This window comes from Fulmarus glacialis, unplaced genomic scaffold, assembly GCF_000690835.1.
Source record: "Fulmarus glacialis isolate BGI_N327 unplaced genomic scaffold, ASM69083v1 scaffold34053, whole genome shotgun sequence".
NCBI lineage: Eukaryota > Metazoa > Chordata > Aves > Procellariiformes > Procellariidae > Fulmarus > Fulmarus glacialis.
The window spans coordinates 34,322-47,413 of NW_009202920.1; the positions used below are offsets into that span (position 1 = coordinate 34,322).

The 13,092-nt window shown below is 40.0% G+C and overlaps 1 protein-coding gene across 1 annotated transcript in view; it reads left to right on the top strand.

Annotated features, from left to right (window-relative positions):
* The window catches only part of LOC104074383 (metastasis-associated protein MTA1-like), a 34,922-nt gene extending 22,538 nt beyond the window's left edge, over window positions 1-12,384 (top strand). Inside the window, exons 8-11 of the mRNA XM_009574474.1 lie at window positions 1,374-1,473; window positions 2,924-3,112; window positions 4,222-4,294; window positions 12,323-12,384. Of these exons, the coding sequence (XP_009572769.1) occupies window positions 1,374-1,473; window positions 2,924-3,112; window positions 4,222-4,294; window positions 12,323-12,384 (424 nt within the window). The remainder of the gene's footprint in view (window positions 1-1,373; window positions 1,474-2,923; window positions 3,113-4,221; window positions 4,295-12,322) is intronic.
* Window positions 12,385-13,092: the final 708 nt, after the last annotated feature.

Consider the following 13,092-nt stretch of genomic DNA (forward strand, 5'->3'; position numbering starts at 1 on the left):
ACTCAGCCACACAGTGCTCTGGTGTCGGTGTCAGGAAGACCCAGCAGGAAGCGAGAGTAAAGTGCCCCGGAGGATGGAGGTTTGCACATGGGTTGGTTTAGAGTGACCGTAGAGCTGCTTTGTTTCCACCTTGCGTAGGCTTTTAGTGGCGAAACTGGTTTTAGTAATGCTTTCTGGCTGTTCACTGCTGCCCACTGGGTTTGCTGATATAGCCGCTTGAGCGTGCGTGCTGCAACGAGAATCACTGAAAAGATGGGTATAAAAATCACTTCAGTCTGGAATCAGCCAAGTGAGTTTATAATTAGACACCACACATGGGGAAAAAGGTATCAGTTCAGCTAAAGCTGGGGACAGGGGAGTTGTGAAGCAGGGGTAGGCATAGTGATTGGGGAGGCTGGGGAGAGGGTGAAGTGTGAATCACCACAGACACTTGGGTGGGGGAGGCTGGTTTGGATTTTGGCCAAAATTAGATATTTGATGACAGCTACTGCTTAAGCATTTACCTTTCCTACTCCTGCACTGCTTGGCACTAGGCTGTTCTTCTGTGCGATCAACTAGTTTGGGAAAGTGATCTGAGTGGAGGGAAAAAAAAACCCACCTTTTTTTGTTGTTGTAGTTGTTCAGAGGAATTCAACTCCAGTTCACTGTGCAGGAGCACAAGTGCTTCACCCATGTGGTGTAGCAAGCAGCAAGGAAAGTAGGAATGACTAGAACCGATGTTCCTGTTTAAAGGTTTCTCCAACCAATTTCTTTAGGGATGAAATGAGGAGCATGGGGATTGTGGTCTCACAAGCAGGCATGGCTGGCATTGGGAAATATTTGAGAATTGCTGTATTCTCATGCAGGCTATATAATATATATATTGTGTTACGCTATATTATGTTGTAAAATGAAGATTGTTTTTAATTTTCCTGAATTTTTAGAAAAAATGCTTGCATTACTGCATTTTTTTCTATCTGGTCTTCTGTCATCTGTCTCTTTACCTTTGGACAATGCAGTGCTGCTCTTACCGTTGTGGAAGAGATTTTTGCCATTCATAAAGCTTGCTTGTGCTCAGTTTCTATTAAAGCTTAATTCTATTGAGTGATAGGGGATAAGAGAGTAGTTCAAAACTCCCCATTTGTGATCCTTGAGTCTTTCACTGTTTCCCGTCCTACGCCTGAGCCTCTTTGGTCATATGAACTAAGTAGAATAAAGCGTTCATAATAACAAACCACATCTGAAGAGACCAGTCTCTGGCTCAGAACTAGTGCCAGACCATGTAATCTTGTTACTGAGAAATGGAGTCTGCTGATCTCAAAAAGCGTTGCTTGGGTGTTTATGTTTATGCTTGTTTTGCATGCAAAGTTAATGCTCTGTTTAATTTCTTTCAGGTCTGTTGGTACGTTTGCCCGAGCACTAGATTGCAGTAGTTCTGTCAGACAGCCCAGTTTGCACATGAGTGCTGCAGCAGCCTCTAGGGACATCACGCTGGTAAGATTTTTAAGAGGACCTTAAGTTTTTGAGATGCAAAATACTCACCTCAGCAATAACAGTTGGCAAAGAGAGAGGGGCAGATGGATTGTAATTGTGGCCTGCTGTGAAGCAGATCCCGTCTTTGTAAAGGAACCCTTTATTTACGTATGAAGTAACTTTTTCTGGCCGTGTGCCTCCTATGATCCATCATGGATAATTCTATGAGATAGTTTGTTTTGTTTTGTTTTACTAAAATGTTTTGATGACATGCTTCACAGCCCACCTCTTGCACGGGCTTAGTAGCTGTCTTGAAAAGAATGCAAATGATTATCTGCCTGTCTGCAATGTTATAATGCCAGAATGCCACTCCTCATCACTTCCCCAACACCGGACTGTCACTGGCATCCTTGGGCAAGATTGTCAGGGTCGAAAGCTTGTGGTCAGATAAGAAATTTCAGTTGATCCAGTTCTTCTCTTTGACAAGCTCCATTTTAGAGTACCTGAGGAGTGGTGACATTGTTAATATTTTATAATCATAAATGATTCTGAGTAGATAGAGGAAAGGGAAAACTTGAACTTCTGTGCTAGAGGAAGTTTAATGAAAATTTGAATAAAATTTATGAAGTCTCCAGAGAACTGTTATCAAAGCCTCACGTCATAACTGGAATAATGTGAAATCATACATAGGACAAATTCTAGGATAAAACACTGTAGATTAATTATGCACGTGCACAAAACTGGTGTGATGAAAGGCAAATAACATCCTGATTAAAACTACAGAAACTAGGAAATAAAGCCATTTCATTTACTAATACCAGTTCCTCCCTCACAATGTGTTCTCAGCCCTTGTAAATCACAAGTTGCAGACAGTCGTAGCTCAGCTTTCTGAGGAGTAATTGCTCTTGGGAGTAATTCTTTTTTCCTACTCAGCTATGATATGTGACTTGACTTGAATCTTTTTGGGATTTGTGGCCTTTGGAGGGAGTGTATGTGTGTTGCTCTTCTTAAATATTTTTCTTACATGCAATTTTTGTGGATTATTTGACAAAGAAAGTGCATGGCTAAGTTTATTAGAAAATATGCCCTCGGACCTCTACCTTCATGCCCCATCTGTGGATGGTACCTAACAGGGCTGCTCAGTCCTGGGGTGAGTGGGTGTCTATCCTGAGCATTTTCTTAACAGTAGTGCTACAGTGGTGGTGCTGGTGAGTAGCTAAGTAGGAATTATTGATATGTGAGGGGTCCTCTTTCACAAACCCTACTATTGTTAGTGAATGTTAGACTCGTACACTGACAATTACAGTGAGTCTGAGGTTGGAACAAGTTTTTACTGACCTTGTGTTAGGTATAGAATACTGCACCCTCAAATCTCAATGCAGAATTTTTGTTACTGCTGTTTCACTGTTCAGCATTTTTTCCCCCTAGATGCTTCTCCTTACATTTATCTCTCTCTTTTACAACCATCTAGTTCCATGCTATGGACACTTTGCACAAAAATGTCTATGACATTTCCAAGGCAATCTCTGCGCTTGTGCCACAAGGTGGGCCAGTCCTATGCAGAGATGAGATGGAGGAGTGGTCTGCTTCAGAGGCAAACCTCTTTGAGGAAGCACTAGAAAAATATGGAAAAGATTTCACTGACATTCAGCAAGATTTTGTAAGTATATAAAATGAGGCCCCACATGGTGACCAGTTCTGATCAGTGACAGAGCTGGTTTACAGCTTGTCTGAACTGTATTGGTTTTGTGTTGAAGAGGGCTTTGAACTGGAGCATGTGTCTTGCTGTAAACTGGGGAAAGGCAGACCTCATACTGATGACAGCCTGTTGTACAGTCAGAATTTCAAATCACAGATGATATCTTTTCCTTTAGAGACGTTAATTTAAAATCATCTGCTCCACTTCAGCTGAGGGAGGATTTAGGAAAGTGTTGTGACAGCCTAGCTGCTGTAGATTAATTGGTGTTCGAAGGAGAATAAGCACTGGGCCTTCTGAAACATGAAAATTTAGTCACTTTTATAATGCAATTTCAGAAAGGGCTTTTTGAAAGTTTTAAAAAGGAATCTTGGGCATCCAGGGGAAGCGTCCTGTAGTTTGGCCAAAGCTCCACCCTAGGTGCTCAGCCTGCAGATTGAATGGAGCACTGTAAAGTGAGCCAAGTTTCACTCTATCGCTGTTCGAGTCCTCTGGAACAAAACAAGTAGTTTCAGTGTTGCTTGTCCCGTGCTCTAATTTTTTAGACAGAGGGACTTGGAAACAGCATAACACTCTCTGTGGCCCTGCTGAAATCCTCGTGCTTCTCATGCAGAGAACAGAGCTGGCAGGGCACAATTCTATTAGTAGTTATTACTTTTTTTTTTTAAATGCGTCAGCTCCATAGAAGCCAAGCAAATCAGAACTGTGATACTGTAGTTATGGCTCTTGCTTAAGTCTTTGCTGCTGAAGCAGAGAGTCTGAGCCAGTGGGCTCACTTCCACATTGTGCCTCTCTTGAATGGTTTATTGTGGAGCCAATGCAGCATGAAGATTTACCTGTAACCTGCTCTACTTCTACACTGAAAGCACTATTTTTTGAAAGGACATTTAATTTAACATGGCTCCCATGTGCATCTAATGCCCTTAGGAGATTCAGACACTGACTGTCTTTTTTTGTTAGGAGGGTTAGTAGTTGCAAGGCTCTGCTAAAAACTGTCAAAGAATCCTGTGAATTTCAGTGAGGCTGTGTGCCAGCTCCTTGCAATGACTGCTGCTTTTCCTTTATGTCCCTAGCTCCCATGGAAGTCCTTAACAAGCATAATAGAATATTACTATATGTGGAAAACTACAGACAGATACGTTCAGCATCTTTCATTCTAACAGAAGATGTTTTTCTTGCTTTTGAAAAGCATTCTTGCTTTATTCTCTCTCTTGGGGTTCAGCCTTTCCAATAGGTGGGTTCTGTAATGATTTGAAGCACCGAACAATGGCTTGTCACTAAACTCATCAGCCGTTCTGTAGATACAAACATGTAGCATTGGCATTTGTGCTTTCTTTTCATGTTTGCTGCTACTTTATTTGTTTGGAGCTTTCAAATGTCTGTTTTGGAATTCAGCAGTTTGAGGAAGGGAATACAGTTAATTTCTGCCTGTAGAATTCAAGGCCAGCATTAACTTCAGTTTTGACTTTTTATGGGGGGTGGGCAGTTGCTGTACAACAGACACCCATGCTAATTCTCCACCTCTGCCTGCCCGTGACTTTGCAGATGCACGGAGGCTCTCCCACGTAAGCACTGCGAGTAAAGTGTTTGTCTGGGAAGCGTTGATGGCTCAAATTCCCAGACTCGTTATACCTGAGAGTCAACTTTGACTAGTGTTTACAATCATTTTTATCTCTACTTGTTTAAATACGAAGGCTGCTTGGTCCCTTAAATAAAGAAAGCACAATGCAAGCAGCATGCAAAATGTTGTAGAGTGTCAGTTGCTGAAAACTACTTATAATATTTAATGGGAAAATTAATTAAAAGAAGGGAGAAATATATAATGGATTTTTCATGATAATTATCAGTATTATGTTTAGGCATCTATTTGAAGTATTAGAAAAAGTGGAGTTACAAAAATGTCTTGCTTTAACTTGCTTCATTGGAAATTCAGCCTGGGATAAAGACTAGATGCCTGAAGCATTGACCAATATTTGGCATGTGCTGTATTTGGGCACATTTTCTTTCTGATCTGAATGCTGTTTAAATTATAGAGGGATCCTCAGGACAAATGAGAACTCTTTTTTGCATCAATTCTGTATTACTTTTTAAAAAAAGACTAACTGCATCCTCATTCCATTATTTCCCCAAGTTCATTCTTTGATTGAAACTTTTCTTTCCGGTAAGGAAATGGGTGGTAGGAAGGTGGGGTGGTGGTGAAAGCTGGCATGGTGGGGAAAAAAGGTGCTGGAGAAATGAGGTAATCGTCTTTCCTTCCCCATTGAACTATGTGTATTGTTGATATAGTGAGTGCTGCTATACTGTCTGACTACAGCTGTTTAGGTGATACCTGAGTGTACTCAGCCTGTACTATGCTCAATATTTGCACTGAGAGGAATCCATTTATCTTCCTCGCTGCATCTTTTATCTCACCTCACTTCTTTTAGTGATAAAAATCCATCTAGCAATATGCTAGGTATCAGAAAAAGTGAGGAAAGTTGTTTTATCAGTCAGTGAAAACTAGACTCTTAGGCTGTTGCATGAAAATGTCACCCCTGTTCAGTCAGAACAGCAAACAATAGTAGGAATTCTTGGGAAAGATTAAACCAAAAAGCATCCCTATACTGCTCAGAAAGTCCACGATACATTTGCAATGGCGAAGTTCTGTTTCTGCCCATCTTGAGGTATGTAACAATGGTGGTGGTGAGAGTAAGGGATAGGGAGCAGTTTCTTTGGTGTTCACTCTTGGATACCGTAGGAGACAAATTAGAATAGTGTCCCAGGTGTTTGCTTCCAGGCCTATGTGCTGGGAAGGCAAAACAACTGGAGAAACTGTGCCTTCATTAGGAAGTGGTTAAATTCTTTTGCTTTTTCCACTTTCTTGAACTTTCTTATTACACAGACAAAATTGCAGAGGGGATAGTTGTGTGAAAGACTTTGATTATTTGTTCTTGCAGCAATTAAAAAACCCAACAAACCTACAGTTTCTCGTACTGTTTTGCTATATTCCTATGCAGTGGGTTTTCTATCATGATTATACTTTACCTTACATGTGCTGCCCAGCAGTGTACAGGGAATGGGATTTGAGGGAAACTTCCAGTTAGAGGCTCTGCACTTAGGAGACAGTATGAGTATAAGCCGAACAGGTAGAAATTGCAATACAGAGATAACACATCAATTAAGTCTGAACTAAGCTGAAGACCTCATCTCAAGTTTCCAGCTTGTACAAGCAAATAATACTATTAAACATTTACAAAAAGCCTGGGAGAGGTATCTATATATAACCACAAAGAAAGCATAGGAAGTTGTAGTTGAAATAATAGCGTATTACATTTATATTTTACTTGATGTGTGCAAAGTCTTTGGCAAAGCACATCCCTCACCACGTTTTTCCATCTGTTTCTTCATAGTGTTTTGTCTGTGTAGATTCTTCCCTTAATCTAATACCACAAAATGGTTCTGGGGCTAACAGTATTTTTGTACATAAAATATTAAAAATGTGCTAAGTAAGGATATGAAAAGTGTGTATCCCGAGTTGTTTCACTTTCACTTGCCCTCTTTCTGAGAGGATGATTAAACTATATTCCAAGGCTGTATGTTATTATCTTAAAAAATATTGATAACTTGCTCATTCTTGTAGAATCTTTGGCTGAATGAACATGAAAACGTCCATTTAAACTGTCTATTTCTGTGAGTTACACAACATAGTAATGAAGTTTTTTGTCATCAGCCAATTGCCTGCTTTGATGAAAAACAGTTAGTTGGGAACTGTTTACATCCTTCTGTATTTCCTTTGAGATTTTCTTGGAGGGAGAAGGCAATGTCATAATCCTGAAGCAGAATTCATCTGTTTCTTGCCATTGAGGAAGCTAAATTTTGAGTTGACTTCAACAGAAGACCCTTTCTCAGAACTGAACTATAAGGTATACTTATGCTTGGTATACCTAAGATCGAAAGGCTTAATATGGCACTTCCTTGTCTTGTGAGTAGGATACTGTGATTAAGATACATACAAATTGGCTTGTTTTGGAGCATGCACTTGGTTCCCTTATCCAGTAATTTTATTTGGCTTCAGCTATACCATGCTTTTGAAGGTTACCAGCGTAATTAGGAGTTCAATCATTTCAAGAGAAGGGCTGACCCTCCAAGAACAGAACTGCTAGAAGGAGTAATTCTACTGCAATTTCAACACAAAATTTGTGGTCTGATGTAGGCTCCTGAATGTCTGTCCAAAGTGGTCCCAAGAATTTTTCTGTCAAAGACACCCTTTCAGAGCTGTCCTGAAGAAAAAGAGGGAGATGCATTCCAAATTCACTATCTCGTGTCTCCTTTGAATGCATCCTTTTCTTGAGAGAGATTTCCTCTGTCAATTTTAAGACCATATATTTCTGATTCAGAAGGGTTTGAAATGGCATCCACTGAGTAACTGCTGTTTGGTGGCTTCCCCCAGTCTTCAAGAGTTGTTATGATGTTTGGGTATGCCTACATTTTCATTCAAAGTAAAGGTTGAGTTCTTACGTAGTTGTGAATTCCAGGGTCGTTATTTTTTTAAAGATCTTTAAATGCTTCTGCTGTTTTTCGTATCGTGAGGGGAAGTCCAGAAAACTTTAAAACATAACACTTTCCAACTGTTGAGATGCAGCTGAGAAGAGCTCAGGACATGGCAGTGGCAGATGACTGAATTAGTCATGTGCTTTCTGAAAGTTGAAAGCTTTAATTTATTTTTTGCATTTTTATTTGTGCTTGAGGAGCATGTAACTTCAAGAGGAAGATCAAATATTATGAATTTGTACTGTTCTCTTTGTTATGTGGCAGTGCCATTAGAAAAGTGTAGGAGGAAGAGACAGAGAAAATCAGTTTTAAGGTATGCATAGTGTTGAGAAGATACCAGAGAAAGTGGAAGTGCCATTATATCTGACTACACAAGGTAGGGAGCTTAAAAGAGGGAGCTATGGGTAAATCTTGATGTAGATAGAAGTTATTACAGAAAGCAAACCTTCTTTGTACCTAGCCAAGAGTTGAGAGTGACATCTTAATGTACTAGCCTTCATAAAGTACTGCGTGCTAGCAAAATAGAAATAACATCAAAGAAATGTTTTTCTGCATACGTAGGATGTTTTATCCCCAAACACCTCCTGTTAAGCCTACATAACATGGAACTATGGCAGTTTTGGCAAGCGACAGAGGCCGTAGGTGCCACACATCAGTGCTGAGATGTGTTGCTAGAGCACAAGCAGCTGGAAACACTTCTTCCAAATGCACCATGGACTAATTACCTTTTCTGTCCCATCTCTCCTGCCTCCCAGCAGCACTTGTGTTGTTCAGAGTTTTGAAAAAGAATAAACAGTGTGAAAGTTCTCTAATTCCAGAAAATGCGATTTAGAGACTATCTTCCCCATCATCAACTAATAAGGGCTTAATATTTGAGGATGTTTGAGGTGTCCCCGTGCTGTCTACCAACCTGACTCTGCGTTGCGGACCTTGAAATATCCCCTGCATTCCTGGATTTCTTCTGTTACTTCCTCTTCATAAATGTTCACTCTTTAGAAAATGACCACAAATATTTGCTCTCATACGTCACATATTACAAAACTCTTTCACGCTCAGTGGGTAGAATGAAAGATGTTAAATCTAGGGAGAGGTCAGATGTTTGCACCAACTCAAATGTACAGTGCTTAGTAATTTAATCCTTTGGTCCCTCTGGGATAGACAAGTTGGTAATATCTCCCTTTTATAGATAGGGAAAATATGATGAGGTAAATAAGGGGATATACTTAAGATGTGCATATATAAATAACTCAAGGTCAAAAGATTGCATTTAGGCCAAACTACTAGAAAAAGTTATAGATGTTCAGGGTTTTTTTGTGGATGAGGACATTCATAACTACATCAGACAACATTAAGAATTTATAGCGTAAATACGCTTCAGGCACAAATCAATTAATAACCGGCAAAGGACCTAGCAAAGCACTTTCTCTGTGAAGGGATTATTCTGGAATTGTGCATGACTACATTTCAGGCACCTTTCTTTTGTACCTTCTGGCATCAGTCACTGTCAGAACATAGGAAACTCATCATATCTGGTCTATTGATTGTCCACAGCCGCAAGTACTTAGTGCAAAACTAACCTCTTCTTAGTCAGTACATTGTGGTACCTTCTAAAAACCTTCAGTTTTCCTGGTATACTAGTTTGTAATAAAGGTGTATGCTGTACGTCATGCTCTGCGCTGATCCCCAGGCAGCTGGCTGTAGGAGAGGAGGATATTGCTAGGTCCAGGTGAATTAGAGCAGTTGTTAGCTCAGAGCTCACACCATGATCATCAATCACAAAGAAAATCTGTGGTGTGAGGTTAACATTCATCACCAGTTTACTAAAATGTTGCTTAATGCCCTAAATTAACCATGTCTCCAAGGCAAATGACTTTACATTGTGTATAGTAGAATATTTCAGCTGCTGGTAATGTAATGCATTGTGCTTGCGTGAAGCTGTTTCCATTCATAGATTTCCAAAACTGTCATAACATAATGACTCTAGATAGTCCCCTTGGGAGCTTTTGTCGAGAAAACTGCAGCTTTTTCCCCCCATAACCTAGAAATCTAGTGGACATTGGAGGGGGAAAAAAAAACCACCAAAACACCCAAAAACCAAAACAGTTCTCTACCAGTGGAAGTTCTCTGAATTTCCTGCATAGACCTCAAGGAAATACGATTCCTGTACAAAGTTCATCAAGCAGTATTTTAAGCTGTTTATCAGTATCTGATGTTGGACTTCCGTGTAATTCCTGGGGATAGTATGAGTCTGTGGCTGTTCATCTGCTGGCATAACTGCCCATGGTAGTCTGTGCCTGGGGAGAGAAGATCTGTTTTTCAGTCCAGGCTGTGGGTGGAACAGCCTTCAGTTCAGGAGAAGAAATGCACCTGAGAGAGTGCATTTTGTTGAAGGATGATTTTCTTTTTTTTTTTGGGTAGCGTCTCTCTGGAAGATAGAGGACAGTTTCTTATGCTGTTGGAGAACCATTGTCACAGCACTTTTTGAGGCCAATCATTGGATGCTTTGGTTTCTTAATATAAAAGGACTTGAGCAGGGGATTTTGAAAATGTTCAACTCTGAATTTGTGGTTTGTATTCAGAGGGAGAACCTTTTTAGTTCCATCACCGATTGCCGGTACAATGTGTATTATTGATTCCCCCAAGTCTGTGGGATTGATAAGGATCGTCTCCACGAAGTCTTCATTTGGGTTTTCTTGAAGACAGTTTTCAGGTAGCTGTCCTTGTCCTAGATGAGATTTAACAGAAGCAATCTGGGAAACTTGCCTACATCAGCAGAAAGAAGTCAGCTTTTGGATGCAGCTCTGTGAAGGTGTTTCCGTAGTCTGGATAAATTTTAGAAGTTCTGTTTTCTCAGTCCTTGTTCTCTTGTCTGACAACTTCATTCTTTGATTTCTAAGATAGGTTGACTTTTATTTGCAGGAAAAGGTAAGAGGGGAATTCTTTAGGAGTCTAGAGAGCTTTGGTGAGGAACTGTCAGGCTATCAAATGAAAAACTGTTGCTTAAGACTGTCCCTCTGATCAAAGCAAGCTTTATGCTTATGGGGAACTTTTACTTCATTGTTTCTATGTGTGTCCATCGTGTCCCTGTAAAAAGGATTTTTATGTTTGTGCAGTTCCTCAGTGACACTCTCTTCCGTTTTATTACATTTTCTAGTGCTTCCTGTGTCTATGAAGATACTGACTTTACCTTTACAATTATTTTCCTAGACTGTGCCTTGGGGCTGCTGCATAGAAAATGTTAAGCTAATCTGTCTAGAATATCACCACGCTGATGGTTTGCCTGGAAAACATGGTTGCGGCTTTATGCAGGCCGCTCTTACCGGCATGGATGTTGGCGTGGGCCCGGCTTTGAGCAGGAAGTTGGACTAGAGGCCTCCAGTGGTTCACCCTAAATTAATTTAGCTTATGTAATAAAGAGAAAAGTTGAACCTCAGAATGTCTCTTTTACTTTTTAAATGGTGTGAAGGTTTGAGTTATAAAAGGAATTCTTGGCCAGTTAGTAAAGCTCATGCTAATTGCCTACCTCTGCCATGTTCTTGTGGGCTATCAGCAAGTTCACAGCTGTAGCTGAAAAAAAAAAAGGAACAGTGCTATACTGGGGGAATTTACTCCATACATCCCATTGAAAGGATCCTGTTATCCGTTTACTCCAGAAATGTGGACAGAAGTTAATGGATGGTTTTACTGAAGTAGGGCTGTGTAAAGAGACAAATGGTGTGTACTTCTAAACATGTGTCCCCATGCTCTGAAAGTCTGCTTCTTGTATGTGTTCTCCCTTAAACTCATCTCTGTTATGTTCCTTAATATCTCCTGGCAATGGTCTTTTTCATTAGGGGCTGGTGGTTTGGTCTAGTTAGCTTCTCCCCTTTCTACCCCCTTGATGTTCTTTGCTACCTGTCCCCTGAGATTCGCACATATGCCTGGGGTTTATTTCCTTTTTGTCTCAAAGGGGGATAAATGCGTAGTGTTTGTGTACCTAGAGCTGCTCACCTTTAGAAGGTGCAAATGTACAGGTTGCCCATGGCTGATGTTTAGTCAGAAGTGATGACATACCATAATTAAAAAAATCTATTGGGTAGTTCTGCATCGGTTCTGAGTTGAGCTTTTGGCCTTTTTAACTTTTAAAAAAGGTCTCCCATGTCACTCAGTCTTCAAAAATGAGGACTATCGACAAAAAAGTCTTCGTTCAAACTCTTTGAATTGGTTCAGCTGTTGAAGAAATACGATGGAGAGGGTGCATTACTATACCTGTTATTGTTCAATTGGTGAATATTATCATGGAGAATGGACACAGACTGGTATGTCAGATCTTCTTTTGCATGAAAAAAAAAAGGGTTGTGGGAGGAACAATGCATGAATTTGTATTGAAGTGAATGGGAATGAAAAGTTTGTCCTTACAAATAGTAGATTGTCATCTCTGACTTTTTTGAAAAGCTGTGTACGTAGTCATTTGATGCCTGCAGTTGTTTTCAGTGGGTATTTTCCTGTTGGAAAAGGATTTTGTGGTAGCTGCTCAGTGAAAGGAAAACTCCATTGTTTGTTAATAAGCGCTAAAGTTTTTACAGGCATGTTACTTGACTCGCAGGTAAAATAGTCCTTATTTTCTTTCTATTCTAACCTTTTTCTTTTTTCTTTTCTTTTTAAAGAAACGATTGAAAGCAGCAGAAGCAGAAAGCAAGCTAAAACAAGTGTATATACCCAACTAGTAAGTATCTTTTTGTATTCTTTTGTTTTCTATTTCATTGTAGAGGATCTGGTGTAGCAGTTTCCATGGCCTGCCAGTATTATGTATTTGCTTTAATTACATAATGAGAGACATAGTTGAACAAACATGTCAGAGAACTATTAAATTACGTTACCAATATAACGAACCTTCTGCTGATACTTGAATAGGCTTCAATTCCTTTGTATTTTAGCTGAGTTAATGCTAACCACCCTGTTGCTGTTGAACAGCTAGGAGCCCTGTGGAAGAAAATACGATAGCTCTGGTATTTCAAAGCTGGCTAGAACAAAGCAGCAGTCCTCCCAGTATGCTTATGCTGCTGGTTATGCGTGTGTAAAAGACAAAGCTGTTCCCACATGCTGACCTTCTACTTCTGGAACACAGGGTATTTCCTGCATGGGCAGCTGAGGACTTTCCCTTTGGGGCTTTCCTGGTTAGGATGCTGTGCTGTCATGTTGCTCATTTCCTTCATCCTGTATAATGTTCCCATTCAGAAGCAACTGTTACTTATCTTCTAATTTTTATTTTTATGTGGACTGGGAGTTGGGGACTTGGTAGGAGGTCAGCAGGGTCATGAACAAAAGGGTAGCTAATTAACTACTCAATAATATATCTGGTTTTATTAATTTTTGTCATCAGTAGATCACCAATGTGTGGTTGTTTCCTAATGTCATTTATATATATAAAAATT